Source organism: Lampetra fluviatilis, chromosome 4 (assembly GCF_964198595.1).
Source record: "Lampetra fluviatilis chromosome 4, kcLamFluv1.1, whole genome shotgun sequence".
Taxonomy (NCBI): domain Eukaryota; kingdom Metazoa; phylum Chordata; class Hyperoartia; order Petromyzontiformes; family Petromyzontidae; genus Lampetra; species Lampetra fluviatilis.
The window spans coordinates 8,479,937-8,499,575 of record NC_136278.1 but is presented as its reverse complement, the minus strand read 5'-3'; the positions used below and the strand labels follow the sequence as shown (position 1 = coordinate 8,499,575).

The 19,639-nt window shown below is 43.2% G+C and overlaps 1 protein-coding gene across 3 annotated transcripts in view; it reads left to right on the top strand.

Moving 5' to 3' along the window:
- Nucleotides 1–17,355, top strand: part of LOC144931547 (disintegrin and metalloproteinase domain-containing protein 12-like) — a 60,106-nt gene extending 42,751 nt beyond the window's left edge. For 2 of the 3 annotated variants that reach the window (XM_078855508.1, XM_078855509.1), the window contains 5 exons: nucleotides 6,783–6,930; nucleotides 9,391–9,475; nucleotides 10,520–10,594; nucleotides 11,927–12,063; nucleotides 15,035–17,355. In XM_078855508.1, coding sequence (XP_078711634.1) covers nucleotides 6,783–6,930; nucleotides 9,391–9,475; nucleotides 10,520–10,594; nucleotides 11,927–12,063; nucleotides 15,035–15,086 — 497 coding nt within the window. In that variant the 3' untranslated portion in view covers nucleotides 15,087–17,355. Of the gene's footprint in view, nucleotides 1–699; nucleotides 850–2,449; nucleotides 2,483–3,646; nucleotides 3,686–6,782; nucleotides 6,931–8,598; nucleotides 8,665–9,390; nucleotides 9,476–10,519; nucleotides 10,595–11,926; nucleotides 12,064–15,034 lie in introns of all 3 variants that reach the window. The other variant, XM_078855510.1, reaches the window with a different exon arrangement.
- Nucleotides 17,356–19,639: the final 2,284 nt, after the last annotated feature.

Genomic DNA, 19,639 nt, shown 5'->3' with positions numbered 1-19,639 from the left:
AACCACTGTTAATGAGAGGGTTATCACGTAAATAACTTCTTAATCAGTGCGGCTGAAGTTGTTTTACCTTAGGTGGTACCGAGTTCTGCTTTGGCCCATGGACTAATATTTCGAAGGGAATCGTGTACCATGTTTGTGCAATGTGACATCCTGGTTTCCTATAGTCATGATTTGTTTTTGTTTGCAGGTGGGCAGATGATTGTACATGAATGGATTACCAACCATCACTGCATGGTTCATTTTGACCACAAAACAAACTAATATCTCACCCTGTCTATCCATCCTACACGACCTCTTCCATTCTGCAATTTGTATTGTGGCACCACCGTGCAATCACGTGTTTTCTTTCAGGTATTTGAAACATAAACAGTATTTCTTTATTGCGCGTCTGTGTATTTCGATGTTTCGCACATCATTCCAGGTCACTGCTGCGACATGAAGATAAATGCCGCAGCTTGGGCGACGTTTCAAGCAGACGTCTCGCATCTGAAAATTGACCAACACAAATCTGAAAAATATATTTTGGAAAAGAAACAGAGCACCATCCGTCATTATTTACTGCTGCATCAAATAAATAGTTATTTTGTACAGCAAGCAATGGATGATTTTCATTGGAAGGCGGCCTGTGCTCCTTCACATCCTGCGCCCATCGCGGGTGCACATTTAACGCCACTCTTTTGTTTCATATCTCCTTGGCAGGCTACCCTCCGTTAAACCTCACATCAGTAGTGATTGAGAACAGCTCGTACGTGGGCTACCCGTCCACGAACCACGCCACAACGGTAGACGAGACCAGATCAGTGTCCGCAGTCGTTGGTGTCAATACGCCAGCCCACGGTAGCGGTCACGGTGAGGTCACATCCACCCGCATAACCGCAGACACGACGCCCGTAGTGAACATTTCGACGCACACCAGCAGCCCCCCCCCCCCCCCCCCGTGACCTCGTTGCCTGGTGGTAATGACGAAGGTACTCACGCACCGTTCCCAATGTGTTGCCACAGGCCCCAGGTTGACACCTGACCCCCTTAATTGTATCACTTGCCCATGGCTTTGGAGAGGCTTTCATCCAGCAGTGAATTGGTAATGGCTGATGATAATAATAACAATCTTTCTTTGTATGTAGTCTTAGGTTTTTTCGGTAAAGTCACGTAGGTAAAAAATTAAAATTAAAATTAATTAAAGTAAAATAAAAGTAAAATAAAAATCACGACGTTTCGGAGGCAACACAAGCTTCCATCTTCAGGTGGAACCATCACAACACGATAGCCGTATCAAGTAAGAGAAATTCCAAGAAAACAGTCCTTGTATATATACTGAAGACGGAAAGCTTGTGTTGCCTCCGAAACGTCGTGATTTTTATTTAATTTTTATTTTACTTTTATTAATTTTTATTTTTTGCCTACGTGACTTTACCGAAAAAAAAACCTAAGAATATGAATTCTTGCAGTCACGAAAGCTTCAAATCTAGAATTTCTTTGTATGGCCTGTGAAGAGCAATGAGGAGAGCTTGGGTTGTAAGTGATTTAGCCGATAAAATTGCTTTGGGAGTTGTTTAATTGGAACTACACCGCATTCAAACATTATATTTGGGGCAGTGTGAAGTTTTATGGCCCCAGGATTAATAGCTGTGGTCGCAGTCACACATGAGGAGGGTCTTTTATTTCCTACCTATGAATTTGGTGTCAGTATCGTCCGTGGGATGATTACGATTATGGAGTGGTGGTTTAGGCAGTGCCAGTTAATTCTACAGGGCTTGGTTTATATTTGGCAGCAAAGTGACCATTGGAACTAAAATCAAAACTATGAAGTTGGTCATATCACTGAAGTTGTTGCGAAGTGCTGCTGTAAAATCGCACAGAAACACCTGCAGAAGCAACAGTAATATTACAGTAATTGTTTTAATTCATTACATTTTTATGAGATTTAAAACAGGACATCCGCAAACATTTCCAGCTTTGTTCACATTAGCAATGTCATAACTGTAATTACATATTAATTTGACGACTTCTTATCATTAAGCATGCACTGCATAATCGTTCAGTGGCCTAGTTGGCTGGCGAGAAGATTGCAATGCGTGTGAGCAGTAAATGCACGCAGTGTGAGTGCGCACCCATTTGAGTAATTAGTAAAGTAAATAAACTACAGGGGTGAACCATAGTGGCGCAGCGATTTATTGTGCGCTGTGCTATGAATCTGGTGGCCATAGTTCAATTCCTGGCCCAACCAACATCAGTGGCGAGTGGTATCTGAATCGGTCCTGGTTGCCCCCTTCGCTAAACCTGTGCTGACCAGCACAGTGCAGGATGGTAAAAACAAACAAAAAACCCCGATGACCGATGCAGCGTGGGGAGGCTTTTGTCCACCCGTATTGCTCTAGGCACACATTGCATCTCGTATGCAAACCGCTGAGATTTTCTTAACGTTCTTCGAAAATTGTTTTTTCAACAGTGACCGAAACTCCTAACCTACGGAGTGTACCAGGTACCCATGTATGCATGCCGATGCTGCAATAATCTTTTTTATTAAAAGTGGGGGCTGATTTTTTTTACCCCCCCATGTTTAATATGATTGTGGTGGTGGTGGATTGACCTTATGATGAAGTGTCCAATGTACCTTGATAAAAGGTCATCAAAAAAATCACATGGCATGATCTCCCTTCTCCAAAAACAAAAATCCCCGCGTAATACCTTTTGTCCATAAATTCTCACAGCGGCGTTTTGTTAAAGGATGGGAAGCGCGTCGCAGAATCTTGGCTTTGTGGACTCTGTATTCGCGTGGGATTTTAATGCGGCAATGCTGCGCCGCACCGTCTTGCAGTTAGGTTTTGGAAGGAAGCCCTTTCTCATGTCAATGTGATGGAACTTTGATGGTGGTTGTGCATTGATCCATGGGCTCAGTGGAGTACCGTGACTAATGAAGGGCATGTGAGTGGTACTGTGGGGGGGTTTGTGGGTGAGGGAGTACAGGCATGCCCATTATTACCTCCATCTGTTAGGAGGTTGGGTGGAGGGGGTTGCTCAGGAAGTGGCTGAGTCCAGTGGCATTGGGTGATCAATGCCTCTCTCACCTATTGGCTACTTTCCAGTGTGTTTTTATTTGACTTCATTGGCCAGTAAGCCACTGTCCAATTGGCCAGCAGGATGCACGACCTGCCCTATACGACGCTCTGTCCCGCAGTTTTCAAACAAGTTACCTACGACCGAGGTTCTGCAGAGCTTGAAATTAGTGTGGGCAATCATAGTGGCTCTCGGAAGGACGTGGGAAAAACTCCACCACAGTTAAAGGAAGTTTACTGCTAGCTGTAAAAAGTCGTGCGTTTCCCAGGAGTCATTCTGTTTGAAATTGGTTGCTCGAAGAAATTTGTTCTTTTGTAATTAGAGCTTGTTCTTTCAGGATCACCGCATTGTTGGTGCTCTTTCAACACACTTAAAATTAAACTGCCACGAATGATTCGCATTGCAATATTTGTAGAAGGGGACCGCGTAATTGAGCCGCCTCCGCCGCCGTGCTTCCTCGCACCGTTCGCGCGACCCGAGCATCTTGCCGCAAAAAGGCGCGTGGGAGCAAAAGGGCTGCGTGGGCGAATTGTTGCACTGCGTCGGTTGAAAAACGTGGCGCCCGCACACTGACCTCCTCTCTCCTCAGGAAGTCGAGACGACTCTGTGGACAGTAATAGTAATTCAGGTGACCCTCGCGGAATGTCCGTCCTGTTGCTCTGTTGATGATCACTTAATTTTTTTTCCCCCAAATCCATTCTGAGCTTGCAATGGATTTTTCACATAGGGACAATGTGGCGTCCTCTGTGTCTTACGAGCCGATGATGGTGATGATGATGTTCAATTGTTGTACGCCACAGGGCATCAAACTTGTACACGGCAACTGTAACAGAAAGCAATGAAGCAGATAATTATGGAAATGTTAATATTTAACTTCTTGAACAATTGCTATTTTGTTTTAGATATTGTAATTTACAGTCCATGTGCATTTCTCCGGTTTGATGTTGAGATCCTGTTTTAGTGGGAAACCTTTCAGCAGATTCTGGTTATCAGTTACAGTTCACACAGTTTGATGCCCTGGTACAATCTAATGATATGCTTTCCTCCTTCCATCTTCAAGGCAAAATCAAACACTGACGATTACTTTCATTGTGATGCTTCTTCCTCCTTGCAGCAAATGTCAGAGTTGCTCAGAGAATGGGCAAAACTCTTTGCTGCAAAGCAATGGCAGTCGAGCAGAACAGTGGCTGGATTAGACGGTGGTCTCTTTGGGTCAACTTTCACCTTGATGGCTAGTTGAAGATGAAAATGTGAGCCATGCTTCATCTCAAGAAGATTTCTTTTCTTGGCGTAGGGAAAGCCAGATAATTATTTTAGGCATTAGACCAAACGAAACATTGTCAGCATCCTTATTGCCAAACCCAGATGTAATGTAGAGTACGACAAAATAACAGTTTACAGAGGAAGATAGTTTTAAAATCAAGAGTGAAGTATTCATAGATATAGAGATTGTTTATTTAATTCTGTCACTCCTGAGTAAACTGGGAAAAAAAGAACCTCATTTTATTGAAAGCTCAATTTCGAGGCCTTAGTCACATGCGTAGTGAGGCTATGGCTTCACTTGCAAGGCCTGTTGGCTTCCGGTGCTCGGGTCTGCAGCAATCACTGCTGCAGTCTATCAAGCGCTGTGAGCAGAGTGCCGTGCACCAGGGCTGGGGTTATCTGAGGCTGAGATTGAAAAACCGCTGTTCGTAACGGGAGGGGGTACCCCCGCCGGTCCATAGACTCAATATGGGTTTTTTTTCTCATCGTGGAACAGATTATGGCTATTTTCTAGATGCATGGCCTGCTCTACGGTGAGACAATGGCATTGAATCTTCGGGGAGGATGTCCCCTTCTGAAGATTGATGGTTCTCAGTACGGGCCTCAGCTTGTTACTCGTAATGGACAATTTAACTCTAGTGCCGCTTTCTCGGCTTGACGCTAAACCCGGGTGTCTCCCCGCGCGCCATAATTGAGTTGTCATCGTGGAAGGAACAGGTGCTTAGTCTTCACCTGAGTGCGCGTACAAATCAGCGTCGGAGATTTTATCTGAATTTGCATACCGGTGAGGAAGATTGTGTGGCTAAATGCTCGAGCTGTAGACAAATTTCATCGCAGCGTTGTTAGGGTGCGACAGACCCCTAGGATGCATGGCACCTCATTGGAATGCCCGTGCTGTGTGCGGCGAGTGAAATGCAGGGCAATTCAATATATATACGTTTGCACGCTGCACACGGTCGCACTTGTACCGATGTGACCCCAAGGAATGTTTAAAAAAAATGGTACCAGTTAATCTTTTCGTTCCTCACGATATTGAAGACAGGACGTTCCGTAGGTGACTCTTCCACCCACGCTGTCCGCAGCTGTCGATGACAAATAAACAAATATTTTTTTTGTTTTCATTTCTATACAAAATGTTAATGTCTGTATTCATGTGCTAATTGTGTGACTGTTCCTAGCTGATGCCATTGTCCCTTGTGCTTTTACCGGTGCAGTATTGATCTGCATCCGCGAATTTCTCTTTGGCCGGTTCCACACTTTATGTCGCAAATTTCCTCTGCTGCTCCTTCTACCCTGGTTTTCTGCGACTTTGTCGCTCTAAAACGTGTTCCGCTTTCTTGCCTGGGTGGTGAAATCCGTGGCGTATGGGTCAACGTTTCTTTTGTAAGGCTAATGTGGAAAATATTCAACTGCCACATGCCTTCCCAGTGGTGCTCTGTTATTTTGTCCAACTTGCATGGTCAGATATTGTTATGATCTTTTCCGAATGAGACATTTTCATGCGCATATAAAAGTATATTTTTTTAAAGTATGTAATGCGTACCTCAAAAAAGAGTTCCGAAAGAAAATGATCATAATTATTTGTAAAATTTAGTGTGGGATTTTGTCCACTGCACAATAATCCCAGTGGTTCCACTGTGATTCATCTGACCACGCCCACCAGTGACAATTGGTATTCTGAACGTGGCCTGGGGTTTTTCCTCGGCCAGTTTGGTATAAAATTCGAATGCACGGTGCAGTTTGTGGAAGTCGACACCGGGGGTAGATATCAAACGAGAACGTCTGGTGTTGGCCCCCACCACCGCTTCCTGCGCTATGTTTTTGGTAGGTGCTCGCTAACGGCAATGGCGCCTCAACTGTCCATTGCAGCATTATCCCGATGCTTGTGATCAAGTAGAGATTTTTAAATGCATGTCATATTTCACAATGTTATCACTTAGTAGTAATGTTGAGGCACTCAGGCGTTTTTGCCGTGGCACACGTTGTCGCGTGCAGTGCACTTATGACCAAATCGTCAGCCAGAAGACACCTAATATCAGATCTCGGAAGCTAACCAGGCAATGAGCCTGGATAGTGCTTGTATAAGTGACCACCATGCATAGAACAGGTGTTGTAAGCTGCTGCTGAACTATATTGTTGGCAGAGGACGGAGCAATAAAATGCATAGTTGTACTATACTTTGCAAGAACGTCTATGATCCCCACCTTCACCAACCCGCACTGACCGGCGTGGTTAAGCATGGCCAAATAACGCTAATGACCCACGCGGTTTGGGGAAGCCTTCATCCAGCAGCGGATTGACAAAAGTGCCGTGCATGTACGTGTGCAATTAAGAGCGCAGGACATGCTGTGTGCGGTCGTTGCATGCTTGCGATTGGCCTTTGTTAGTCACACTGGGGGCACCGCGGCCGTGAGGCGAGCGCTGAGACAGCGGTTGTTTGACCTGCTGTATCACGTTTCTAGGTAGCAACGCCGGCAAGGTGGCCCTGCTGGTGATCTTCCTCTTGGTGGTGCCTCTCCTTGCCTGCGGAGTGGTCCTGTGCTACTGTTACCGGGAGGCACTCAAAAAGTCCTGGCAGAGTGGCCGTAAGCCGCGCGCTCAGACGTACAGGTGAGTGCGGCTAACTTTGGCCGGGCAGTCCCAGGGAGTAATTATCAACTCGGTGGTAGCACAGAACGGACCTGGAGGCAGTACGTATGTATGTTGAACTTCTTTTGCACTGTACGTAGCCAATTGGAGGTGCAGGGGAAGGACAACAAACTAAACACAAAAAGCAGTAAAAAAAGTTTTCACTTCAGATTTAAAAGTGCACAGCTCCAGTGGTTTCCTAATATCGGAAGGAAGAGCATTCCAGACGGCCGCAGAAGCGCATCTGAAAGCGTGCGTTCGATGGTTAGCCAAAGGCCGCTGCTGCTGCGAGGATGACCGGATTTTGGGTGATGGTTTATTCTCCTTGACGGTCAGAAAGGTATCGTGGTTAATTTGTGGCAAGCACTTTTGCATGGAGGGCACACGCGTTCCAACCATTGTGTAGACCAAGGGCTTGAAGACGAATAAGAAATGAGACGTTGCAAAATGTATTGTGTCCCGCACACAAATCTTGGGACAGATTTTAAATTGACTTGGCTATATTTGCACTTTTTCTTTACTAAAATTGCGTAAATGTGTTTGCATTGAGTTATCTCAGCTGCGTGTAAAATGTAAAATCTCGACGTTGTCTTTTGTCACACTCTCTGTGGACTTTACTACGCTGTTATGTGCTAATAGTAGGCATGTAACGATGCAACGATTTGTCTGATTTAAAATGAATTTTTCTGCTTGCGGTAGATGCATCGGATTTAGTGCGTGATAATTATTTATGATCTATGAAAATCATGCAGGTTGTGTTATTGTACATTGCGGCTAAGCGAATGAAACTGAACAAGCGGGTTAAACCAAAAAGATTAAAACATTACAACATTGTGTTCATAAAGTGAGCAGCAACCCAGAATCATGGCCATTGAATTGCAGGGATGGTTTAATGATGTGCGTTATAAATATGGTTTGCTTTTCTCCGGTGACGATGGTGATTGTGATGAAATAGGTTGAGGTGCATTTATTTTTTCCTCAGCTTTGTTTGCATCGTATATTGTGGCGTGACACTGTGCATATCGCCTGCCCCAGTGAGACCCGGGCTCATTTCCAACCCCGTTCAGTCATATTTACAGCATGTCCCCGTTTACTTTGTACAACCACATAGCTTGCACCTCGTATTTTTAAGTTCAGGTTCAATTCCACGTGGACAACTGTGGATTTTCAACCCCACAGACACTACAGACTTACCTGTGAAATAGATGCAGTCACTTTTAGATGTTTTATAATTATAAATTGCATCACATAGCAATCAGTGAGTCTTTAATTCAGCATGGATTTAGACCTGCAGTACGTTGAAAGCTCCATAGGAATTTTATAATCATCTAACAAAAAGGAAAAGCATGCACTAAACTCAATCCCATTATTGTCCACGTGTGCATGGCACGTACAATATGCTAGCGTCTGCCACTGTCTGCCACTGGTTGCAATCGTAAATTTGAAATGAGACTTTGTCATGACTACTGTAAGATCATGTTCGGTTTACTTTAAAGTGTAAAATGGGAATGTATGAGTACAGGGCTAAGCCAGGGACATGTGGGTTATTAGAAGCGCTATTTTGTGCATGATGCTTGTCATGTGCACTTTTGATGGCCTAGATAAGTGACGTGTGTCTGTGTCCTTGTGTGTTCCTTTGCTTGGTTTTAGCGATTGTGCCAGGGACAGTCATGAGGTACAGAAAATGACAGATTTGGAGGCCCAGGAGTTGGAAGGGTAATAGTGTCTCTTGGTGGTGGGGCTTGGGACAGCTTCCATTTTGCCTGAATACTGGAATGCCAAATCACTAGAACGAACAGTGCCTTAAAAATCCATTCAATTTGGCTCAATCGCTGCAGTGCGTCTGCAAATACTGTGAACATTGTGACGGTGTTAATTAAAAATGTGGTAATGAGCCATTTACACGTTTCATCAAATCTAAGCTCTATAGCACACCATCATTGTGGGAATTTCCCCTTTGTCTCCGTTATCTCGAGCTGAATTGCAATGTAACAAATTTAAATAATATTTCCCGTCCAAAATGGAAGCTGGCTGGGCATTGTCGTGTTTAACCGTTGTGTGTCCACATACGTCCTAAGTGTAGGCGCAATGTTTTTTTTAATTTTAGAGCGGCAGGCTTCATTGTCAATGCATTGTGAGTGGCATGGCTTACGGGGGTACGCGGAGCAAGGGATTCTTGATTGTCTTGCGCTTCCAAAACCCGAGTCCAATGCTTTTCATACTCAATCACTGTGGCGATCGCCACCCTCTGGATGTTCCAATTGATTGTTGCAGCGTTTGTCTTGAGCCGGTATCCTGTACACCTTGGCGGTTTTTTGTTTTTGTTGTAAAAGGAGCTTTTGGGTTCTCGTGTTCAATGAAGAAAATGTGCAGCATCGATCGATGGCTACCGCTTGGCCATGCCTGGATGTTTCCGCTGAGTTTGGATGTGTCGTTTTACAGGGACAGCGAGGCTGGGAATGGAGGGGATGCTGGACATGGCGGCAGGGTTCAGCAAACCGAGTTGCACACGGCACGGCCTGCACTGGTAAGACGAATGTGCCCCCTAGCATTGTTGTTGCCAGTGGCAAAAGCAACTATAATGATTCGGTGGTGGCTGTGCCTCATAGGGACAGAGCACTGGAGCTGGCATTAAAATCCTGGGTTCAAATCTGGATAGCCATCCGTCATCAAACTGGGTTCCTGAGTGTAGCCAGCTGATGGTCTCAGCCTGGTTACTGGATTGCATACAAAAAAAACCACGCCATGTCAATTTGATTTTTAAATCTGGTTTAGCACTTCATCGCTCTGAGAATGTAAAATATGACATTTGCCGCGATGTGTTTTCGAGCGCGCTCCTAAAAACTTGGATTGAAATGATCACAGAATTAATAATGTACATTTGTAAGGTGAATTTCATCCGTAGTTTCCGTGTATGGAAAGTAGAAAATAAACAGATCCAGGCAGGGTAAATGGGCTGAACTGGGATGGGGGGGGGGTAGTAAAGGCCAAGTTAAAGAGGTGAGTTTGCAAGACAGACTTTAATCGCTTTAATACTTTAATAGCTTGAACGATTCCCGATTGTTCTGTGGTATCACATTCCACGAGCCGTTCCCTAATATGGGGTAGGGGTACTGCTCTGCAGGGGCACCAAATGGATACTTTGACTCTGAACGTAATGCAGGTAGCACATTTGGAACACCATTCGGTTGCTAGGCTCCGTGGAGGGCAGAACAAACAGAATCAATAGTTGTACTTTATGCTTCGCTCGTGTGTGCTCCCCATCTTCACCCACCCGCCCTGGCCAGCATGATGTAGCATTGTCAAGTAACCCCCCTTGATCCATATAGGCATGGGGAGGACCTCATCGAGCAGTCGAATGACACACGGCTGTCTCACGCACACAGACCGTGTACAATGTGCCCTCTTAACAGTCCCCCTTGTGAGATGTTTATAGCCAATTCGCTCGTGTGTCAGGCACGAGTCACATCTCTGACTGCCCTTGCCCCAGTGGAGCTGCACCTCCCACCTCCTCCATGTGTTGTGCTGGTGACCTGGACGATGCTCTCCGTTTTTTTTTTTTCTCCGCCAGTCCCCGACGAGGCCAAAACCCCCGACGAAGCCACTGCCTAGCGGAGGTCACGATCAGAACTCGACGACCAATGAGGTGCGCTGCTCGCCGACCTTCGTCCGCACTGTCACCGGATGCATGGTGTTACCAGGCCGATTGCTCGCCACCTTTAATAGTACTACAGCAGAGGGTGCTGTTTTTACGTCGAGGTCGAGCGTGGCTGGGTGTCGTGCTCGCGTAGAATGACTCGGGGAGCAACACAAGTAGCCGCTGGTAGTTCAGTCACAACAAACTTACCGAATTCATCGTGAATTTTGGTTTATAACAGATAAAATACTAATATTTGTGCTTGTACACCACTGTAAATGCATTCCCTTTTTAAATCCTTTATATTAAGTTCGCGTGCTTGCTTGCTTGCTTGCGTGCTTGCTTGCTTGCTTACGACCGTGCAAATCTTTCGGTCGTTTTTTAACCCACTTCCCGTGATCCAATCGAGCTGACATTTTCCACACAGACTCGTTGTGCGAGACAATTAATGTTCATGAAAAAAAATTCCCAAAATTTTACACTTTTTAGGCAAAAAAAAATGATTTTACATATATTCAAATAGAACTCATTCACAGTATAAGAGCCCAGAGCGTAACCCCTCCACAGGCCGTGGCGGAGTAGCGCAGTTGGTAGCGCCCTCGCTTCCCATGCCAAAGGTCGCGGGATCGATCCCCGCGTCCTCCGCAGGCGAATATATTTTTAAATCCTTTATATTAAGTTCGCTGCCACGCATATAAAGGATTTATAGTGAAAACTTTGTTTTTACGGGTTTTACTTATTTATTTAAATGAAGGGATCGCGATTCTAAATGGACTTTATTTAATGATAGACACGTGGCAAGCAAAACTGTAAAAGACTGGGAGTAGTGTTGTCTTGTGTTATGTGAAAATTCCATTATGATTGAACAATACCGCTGCCTAAATTGTCACCTGTACATGATGACCTTACCTTCTCCCTCACCTGCTAAACTAATACCGGGCCTCTGTGACATTAGGCTAGCGAAGTCAAGTGTTTTCCTTGATGTTGTTTTATTTACGTCAAGTCAATATCAAGTTTCCAGATTAAATTAGTCAAATGCCATTCGGAACTCTCACAAAAAGCACTGTATGACTTCATACTCAATGCTAGACGATATACCTCTGGAAAGTTGCATCGCAGAACTACTTATGAGATATCTATATCAGTGTTTGTTCCATGGCAAAAATACAATTTGCAATAACATTTCAGCCACATTAAGTGATTTCTTTTTTTATGGGACATGTTTGTGTAATGATGTATGACCCAGCAGTGCTGGCTCGGTAACTCTGACCCACCCAAATCCCTCTGTAAACAAGTTTTAAAAAATGTGGGAAAATCTGCACCCATTTCTCCCCATGGCAGCCACCGTATAAACCACCGCCACCACAGAAACCGCTGCCGTCGAACCCGGCGAGGCGTCCCGTGATGCTGTCACAAACCAAGATCCCTTCGGGGCCATCCTACGTGGCCCAGCCTGTCGTGGAGGTCACGCCCAGCAGGTGGGTGGCCACACTGTTGCATGATGACGCAGCCCAGTCAACAAATTGCTGTCACCTTGTGGACACTGACATATACGTACGTATGTTGAACTTCTTTCACACCGTACGTAGTCAACCGTGCTAATCAGAGGTGCAGGGTACATGTAAAGGCTTCCCGACACAAGTTTGAAGCTTTGTTAAGTAATCTTTTTTTTAGTCCACATGTTTATCCAGGAAAGCTTCACTTGGATCTCAAGACTCTTTTTCCAGAAGGGTCTTGATAGGTTTTTGCAGGGGGGGGGGGGGGGGGGTGACGTTGCTGTGTGTTTTGCCAAATGAGTGATTTAATTTAGGGGGAGTTTTGTTATAAATTCTTAAATCAAGAGCCCTCATCTCATAGATGAAGGTGTTTGTTTAACCTGGTGGACTCACCAAGAGATGAGGCTCTTGAAGGTGCTTTCAAATCATGACCCACCAAGTGATATTTGCTTGTTGAGATGTGAAGAGGAAAAGATTTGTGAGATGAAAGTGAGATAAACAAGGGAGAGATGAGATACGAGACAAGAGATACAGATTCGCGGTCACGTACGGCACGATGCTGTGTGACGTCATAATGTTTGTACACGTCACATATGATGTTCCGTGGCTTGCCAGTACACTCTAATTTTATTATGTTGCTCACCAAAATATTGAGTTGATGAGCCCTGTTGTAATCCTTAACAAGATGAGGGCTACAATGGCTAGTTCACGTTTTGGGTCACAACTGCTTAGGATCGTCACCACAATTGATAACGATTTCCTGTTGGGCAAACTGGTGAAGGTGGGCACAAGAAATTGTGGCCAGAACACAAACGAGTGACGAGATATGTGCGGCCCTGAGGCAATGGTGGAAATTTCACATTTCTCAGATGGGGGTCCCATGTGCTCTGTTGAAAAATCACTTGAATTCCAAACAAATTATCCTAATTTGATCTACCCTGGGGAATGGTGGGCTCCGTTGACCCCAACTAGGATTTGAAACTCGCAACGTTCCAATTGTGAGTTAGGCTCACTGATACATCCCCCTTGCCAGATTTATTTTTCACAAAGTTTCCACTTTTGTTTTAGTACTCTGAGAGAACCCGTTATTTGTGTGTGTCTAACTGCAGCAAAGTAGCACTTACCACTGTGCAGGGTATGAATGAGTGTCTCCAGGTGTTCAATAAAATGTTGAGAAAAAAAGTGTGTCGCCGCATGATATTGAGATGTTATTGTATTCCATCAGCCTTTGAACCTTGGACTGATTTTGGCTGTCAGAGACTCATCAGCAGAATCGGGCCTGTGAAACGAATGTTGCTAGAGGCAGACGTTTATCCGTGTATTACTAGCCATAAATGTAATGAGGGATTTATTTATCTTTGAATATTATCTGATTTGCAGCTAGACTGGAATAGCTACGTGACTTGTAGCCACATACAATAGTGAGCATTATACTGGCTGTGGTGTACCGCTGAAATTAAGCCCTCACCTTCATCGTCAAGCACTGCCCATATTTTTAAATCCTTTATATTAAGTTCACTTGTTTGCTTGCTTGCGCGCTTACGACCGTGCAAATCTTTCGGTCGTTTTTTAACCCACTTGCCGTGATCCAATCGAGCTGACATTTTGCACACAGACTCGTTGTGCGTGACAATTTATTTTCGTGAAATTTTTCCCCCAAAATGTTCCACTTTTTAGGGAAATGTTTTTTTCATATTTAATTTAAAATACCAATGTGATAAAAAATAAACTCTTACTCAAGAAAAACAGAAATGAATAATAAAATAAAACCGATTCCACGCATATAAAGGATTTATAGTGAAAAACTTTGTTTTTACGGGTTAATTTATTTCCTCCCAAGTGTTGCTGTTCACCAGGAGAATAGTGCCCCCTGCTGCAACAACATGGTTTTTCATGTGATTTCCCATACGAAGACAGAATTTTCCAGGCCCAATGCTCCTTTTTTTGGGGGGGGGGTAGGTTTCATGATGTTCGAGATACAAATTTCCACATGCAAACTTCTTTGATGCTCTTAGATGTATTTTTTTTTCAAATGCTTACTATGCGCCATCTTTAAGTTCTGTTCACTTGAAATATTTTCCTAATTTATTTAAAATGTGTTCATGTTATGTTCTTGTAGGCATGTAAATATGCATGTAGCCACTCCCAGAGATGTTATCAGTTGTGACAACTTTGGGTCATTCAATTCAATAACTTCTCGTCTTGTTCTTGCTGACTCATTTGGTATTGCTTCTCGTTTGTGCTTTCTCGTTTGTACAGTTTGGCCCTCAATTTTTTATATAAATGTAGCATGAGTACAACATTTTAATAAATCGTAAATAATCGTTTCTCTGCACGACTGGTTATAGATGTGTGTATGTAAGAATAATCAATGAATTGATTAATAGTCACATATTTAGTTTAATGATAATTACTTTTACTATTATTCTGTTTACCCCATAATGCCTCGCTGAGTTGCAGGAGAGTTCTGCTTCGGATGTTCAGCCAGTTCATTTTTAAGTATATATGTTGGAGGATACCGAAATTCCTGGGGAGAACCTACACATCCATGAAGAGATTACCCAAACACCACATAGAAAGGTCTATGATAACGTAGGCCCATCCATATCAGCATCCACACTTTAGAATTGTATATTGGACATTTCGCATGAGGGCTGGAGCCGGTGGCACATTGGGTTCATGGACTGCGTTACAAATTTGTCGACCCGAATTCAATTCCCGGCCAAGGCCAATATTAATGGCGACTAATATCTTGACCGGTCATGGGCCTCCCCCTAAATTCACTACCCTACTCTGAACTGTGTAGTGAAGTACGGTCACGTGACCTCCATTAGCAACATGGCGTGGGGAGGCTTTCATCCAGCAGTGGATCGACAAAGGACTGGACATTACGTTTCACATGGGGCATGAGTTGAAAATATGTTTTGTTCTATGTGCCATTGTGTGTTTTCAGACCACCACCTCCCGCACCCAAGAGCAAGCCCTCCTCCAATGTCAGGGCCTGAGCCTCTTGGAAATATTGCTGAGCGAGTCACACCTGACAGGGCTTGAGACCAAGAAAATAGCTCCACGTTCGGTAATGATAAACAACAGTCTGGGCCAAAGCAAAGATGTGAAAATGACACTCGGTGTTGCTGTATGCTGCTGTTTCGCAACTTATATCAGACACAACCAGCAAGATACAAACAGATGGCACCCTGGCATCATAACACGCGTCAATTATAAGAGCACAAATCCACTGTTGCTGCGTGATTTACAAAACTGACGAAATGCCGATTTAAGTATGAGAACTTCTTTGGGTTTGCTGGTTCTGGATGTAAATATCTTTTCCATTTTGAGGCAAATGCATATCACTGAGCAATGTGCTCAGAGTAGACCAGCAAATTGCTCCAAATCCAGTTTATTTAGTAAAATCACAATTTTAAGTTTTCTTGCTAAAAATACCTTGCTAATTAACAAAAAAGTCCAATCATTTGTATGTCATCACCTTGATATGATTTGACAAAAGCATTAGATGCTGTGAGGTATAATCATAATGCCATATCTTTCTCCAGGAAGGATAAATATATGGTATTACTGATTCTCAAGATGTATTATCAGGTGGGTTCTGCATTGGAATGTTTATCCAGCCCGTTTAAGGAATCTGTTGAATCTGGGAGGAAACTGGAATACCCAGAGAAAATCCAAACTTATGAGATGCAAACACACAAAGGTCAGCACAGAACGGATCCATGAACAGTACTTATATCTCCTTGACCACGTTAGAACTCGGAACTCGGTGGGTTTAAGTTTTCCAAACCTCTCCAGGATCCACTAGCCCTAGTCTCCAACACACTGGATCACAGGCACGCACCACTATGTCCTGGTTGAGTTCGTTGTTGTATATGTTGCATTTTAAAACAAGTTACAATTAAGGCAGTGGAAATGTTGTCACAATTGGCATGTACATTTCTAATTACATATTTACGAGAAATTGTTTATTCTTAAAGTGTTTACTTAGTCACTGTAACAAAATTCGTGGACTACGGCCACACTTTCTCAAGTAATAATAGTACATATTAAATGTTGATTTACTGCCTATTAAATGGACATTTGGTAGAGTTTAATAGTTACAATTGTTTTTAAAAAAATTATATCATTGTGGAATTGTGATTGAGCTGCAGTCCAACAATTACAATGATCCTTTTAACCACCCAGACGATTTGGCCGTATGCGCACATTTATTAAGTGAATGTGTAAATGAAATATTTCTGTGGGTTACAAACTGCGAAAATGCCTTTCTCAAAATGTTGTAAAGATTTGTATGGCTTTTGTTAACTGACTTATGCACTCCGTGACCATAATTATAGTTTGACATTACATACCTACGAGCAACTTGAGACGTTTTTCAATGTTAGTGGTGTTCCTCTGTGACTAAATTAAATGTCTTAAATAATATATTCTATAAGAAAGGGCTTTTTAGAAATACTTGACATATTTTCCTTTTATTATATTTTATTAATCTAGTATATACTGTAGTTGAATTGTAATTAAAAAGAATCATGGGTAAGTGGTTGTGTATAGTTTGTATAAATCTGTTATCACTTTGTTGTACAATTCCATCTTTTTAAAAAAATAAAATCGTGAGAATTATGACAAATGACATTCTGCCAGAACGTACAATGACACGTCGTATATATTATCCTCATAAGCATAAAGCCTCTCCACGGAGGCCAAATGACAAAGGGTTATGGTGTGGTAGCGGTTCATATCTTCTAAATATAACTGCCATTATATTTCGAAAAAAAAGTGTGGCAGTGTGATAAAAATGTGTTTTCTGAAAGTCATTATGGGGGATATTACTGTACCGCTCTCTTGCATGAGTTTAGTGCAATACATATATCAAAAAATCAATTTCATGCTATGAAGATTTCTGTTGATGTTCTCTGTTAAATGTGTTATGGTTTGCGCGTAATTAAGTTGTATGACTCCTTGTACAGATTTATTGTTGGTATGTTCTACGTTTGTCTTTTTAAAACGGATTAAATTTTTCAGGATTACTGCATCAGCAGTTTGTCTTACGTCTGAGGAAAAAATGTTGCCGTACATTGAACTCTTGTACGTTTCAAAGAGTGTTTCTGAATGGCTGAAAAGGAGGTTCATGCCAAATGAATGTGCAACTGGATGGGTTTACTCTAGGATTCGCTGCTTTTTAAAAATTGGTTTTACATTTACGTAGATATTTGGTGATATAATCCACCTGGAATAATGAAAATAAAGAGTATCTGATCTGTGTATGGTATTGACTCGCTCGCTTTGTGGCTCTACTTCCTTGTATGGAGCACCAACCAACATCATCATCATCATTGTCAGCTTCCATGATAAATCCACTGTTGGATGAAGGCCTGCTGAAGTCGTCGCCATCGCTATTGCTTCTGTGATGTAATAAACCACCTACGACTTGCACACGGGCTGATTTCATCAACTCCATCTCTTTGGTGGACAGGTCCTCGGATATGTTTTGGCGTCACTCCAATTACTATTCTTCTCCAGTCATGTGCCTTGCCCAAGCCCACTACTTTCATGGGCAATTTTAATTATGTATATAACTTGCATATGTTCTCGAATCCATGTGTTACTCGCAATGTTATTCCAATTTCCATTCACGTACCACCCAACGCACGACTATCCGGCAGGGTCAACATATGTGCTCATCAGTGGCGTTACGTTGGTGCCCAGTCAACCTTTGCTCTGCCATTATTGTTCGTTGCCTTGTCTGGCACTCACTTTGCCCAGCCATCTGTCATGTCGACTTCCTGTCCCTGGTCATGTCTTTGCGTGAAAGCTCCATGTTTCCTCTGTGACCGTCTGCCTCTATATAAAATAAGCATGCCCACTGTTTCTGTACTCATTTAAACGCAGCAAAAAATACAAATTGTATGACTTGATGTATATTTTGTGAGCGCAAAAATCGATTTCTTGTGCCAGTTGATGCATTGTCACATGCCAAATAGGTAGTAATTAAACCAAGTGGGTGCACATACATGTTGCTTGCTTGACAGGCAAGCTGTCATGCTTCATAATTGTAGGAGCCGTATATATTCAATACATCTCAAAGTATTGCATATCAAGGATCACATCCTTCACAGATGGGATCAGATCACGAATTTTATGTACCGTGTTGAATCAAACCTGGATCTTGTGTTTGCTCATGATTTTGGAAATCTTTTTGGTAACCCCTGCTATGTATGGCAAGGTGATGGTTTTGATTGGGTCCTCAGATGGTTCTTTCCCAACGGTTGGGGTGATAGCTTTACGGATTGTGTCGTCCGCATATCCATTCATCTTGAGGGCTTGGTGTACGTGTTCCATTTCACTGGCTAGGTGGTGATGGTCGGAAATACAACGGGCTCTATGGTGTAGAGTTTTGATGAGGGAATTCTGGGCTGGATGGTGGTGGGAGTCAGGGTTTAGATAAGCATCCATATGGGTGGTGTTCCTGTAGACAGTGTCCCATTGAGCCATCTGGTTTCTTTTTTATTAAAACATCCAAGAATGGTAACATTCCATCCTTTTCCACCTCCATGGTCTCATAATTGGTTGACCGTGTAAGTCAATCCCAAGCTTCTGCTGTGGGTCTAGTTGCCAACTCCGAAGCTATTCAGGAAGATTTTTTTTTCATGTTCTTAAAATATCCCCTTAAAATCTCCCGGATTGCTTTCAATAGTTACCGGGAGGTCGATGCCAATTCTGGTAAAGACTCCTGGGCCAATCTGGGAAGGTTGGCAACCAGAGCTGTAGATAGAGCCCTGTCCGGGCCCGGAAGCATTCGCGTACCGTGCGTTTCTGGGTGACGATCTGGTGGTCTGCTGGACAGAATTCGCAAGTTCAGCCGGGACAACAACAAAAATCATAATTTGAAAGCGAGACACAAATGTCATTGTCCACACTGGAAACTGGGACTGCCTTTATGGGGCGTTTGGTATCGTTTAAAAGCTTCTGCTCGTGTTCAATTATTTCCAATTATTTCAATGCAGACGCATACTGTAATACAAAAGTGCCAGTGCTGCACAGTGATATTTATGTCTGTAATTGTTAAACGTATCGTGGCATGTTCGTGGTGACAACTGCTTTGGCCATGCTGATGACATCTTGAGACGTCTTGAAGTTTATGCCAAATGACTGTGACAGCATTGCGAAGGGCCGGCACAACTCACTTCACCAGTACATCACATTAAGGTGGGTGGCACCATAGCTTGTACTCAAGAGTATAACTGGTAAATTACGTTTTATAGCATGGAAATGAATAGGCTTTACCCTTTCTGGCAATAAAACAGGAAGTGTTAAGATGTCCAAACACCAAATAGCTTATGCAAGGCATCAAGTCTGCATTAACCTGTGTAAAAACATGCAAACCACACAAGTACATGCGGTTCATGCAGATTTGATGCCTCGCAAAAGTTATCTATTTGGTGTATAAACATCTTAACACCTGTTTTATTGCCAGAAAGGGTAAACCCTATTATTTTCCACACTTTGATACTGGAAAAACGGCCTCATAGATGCGTTTTTTACAGCC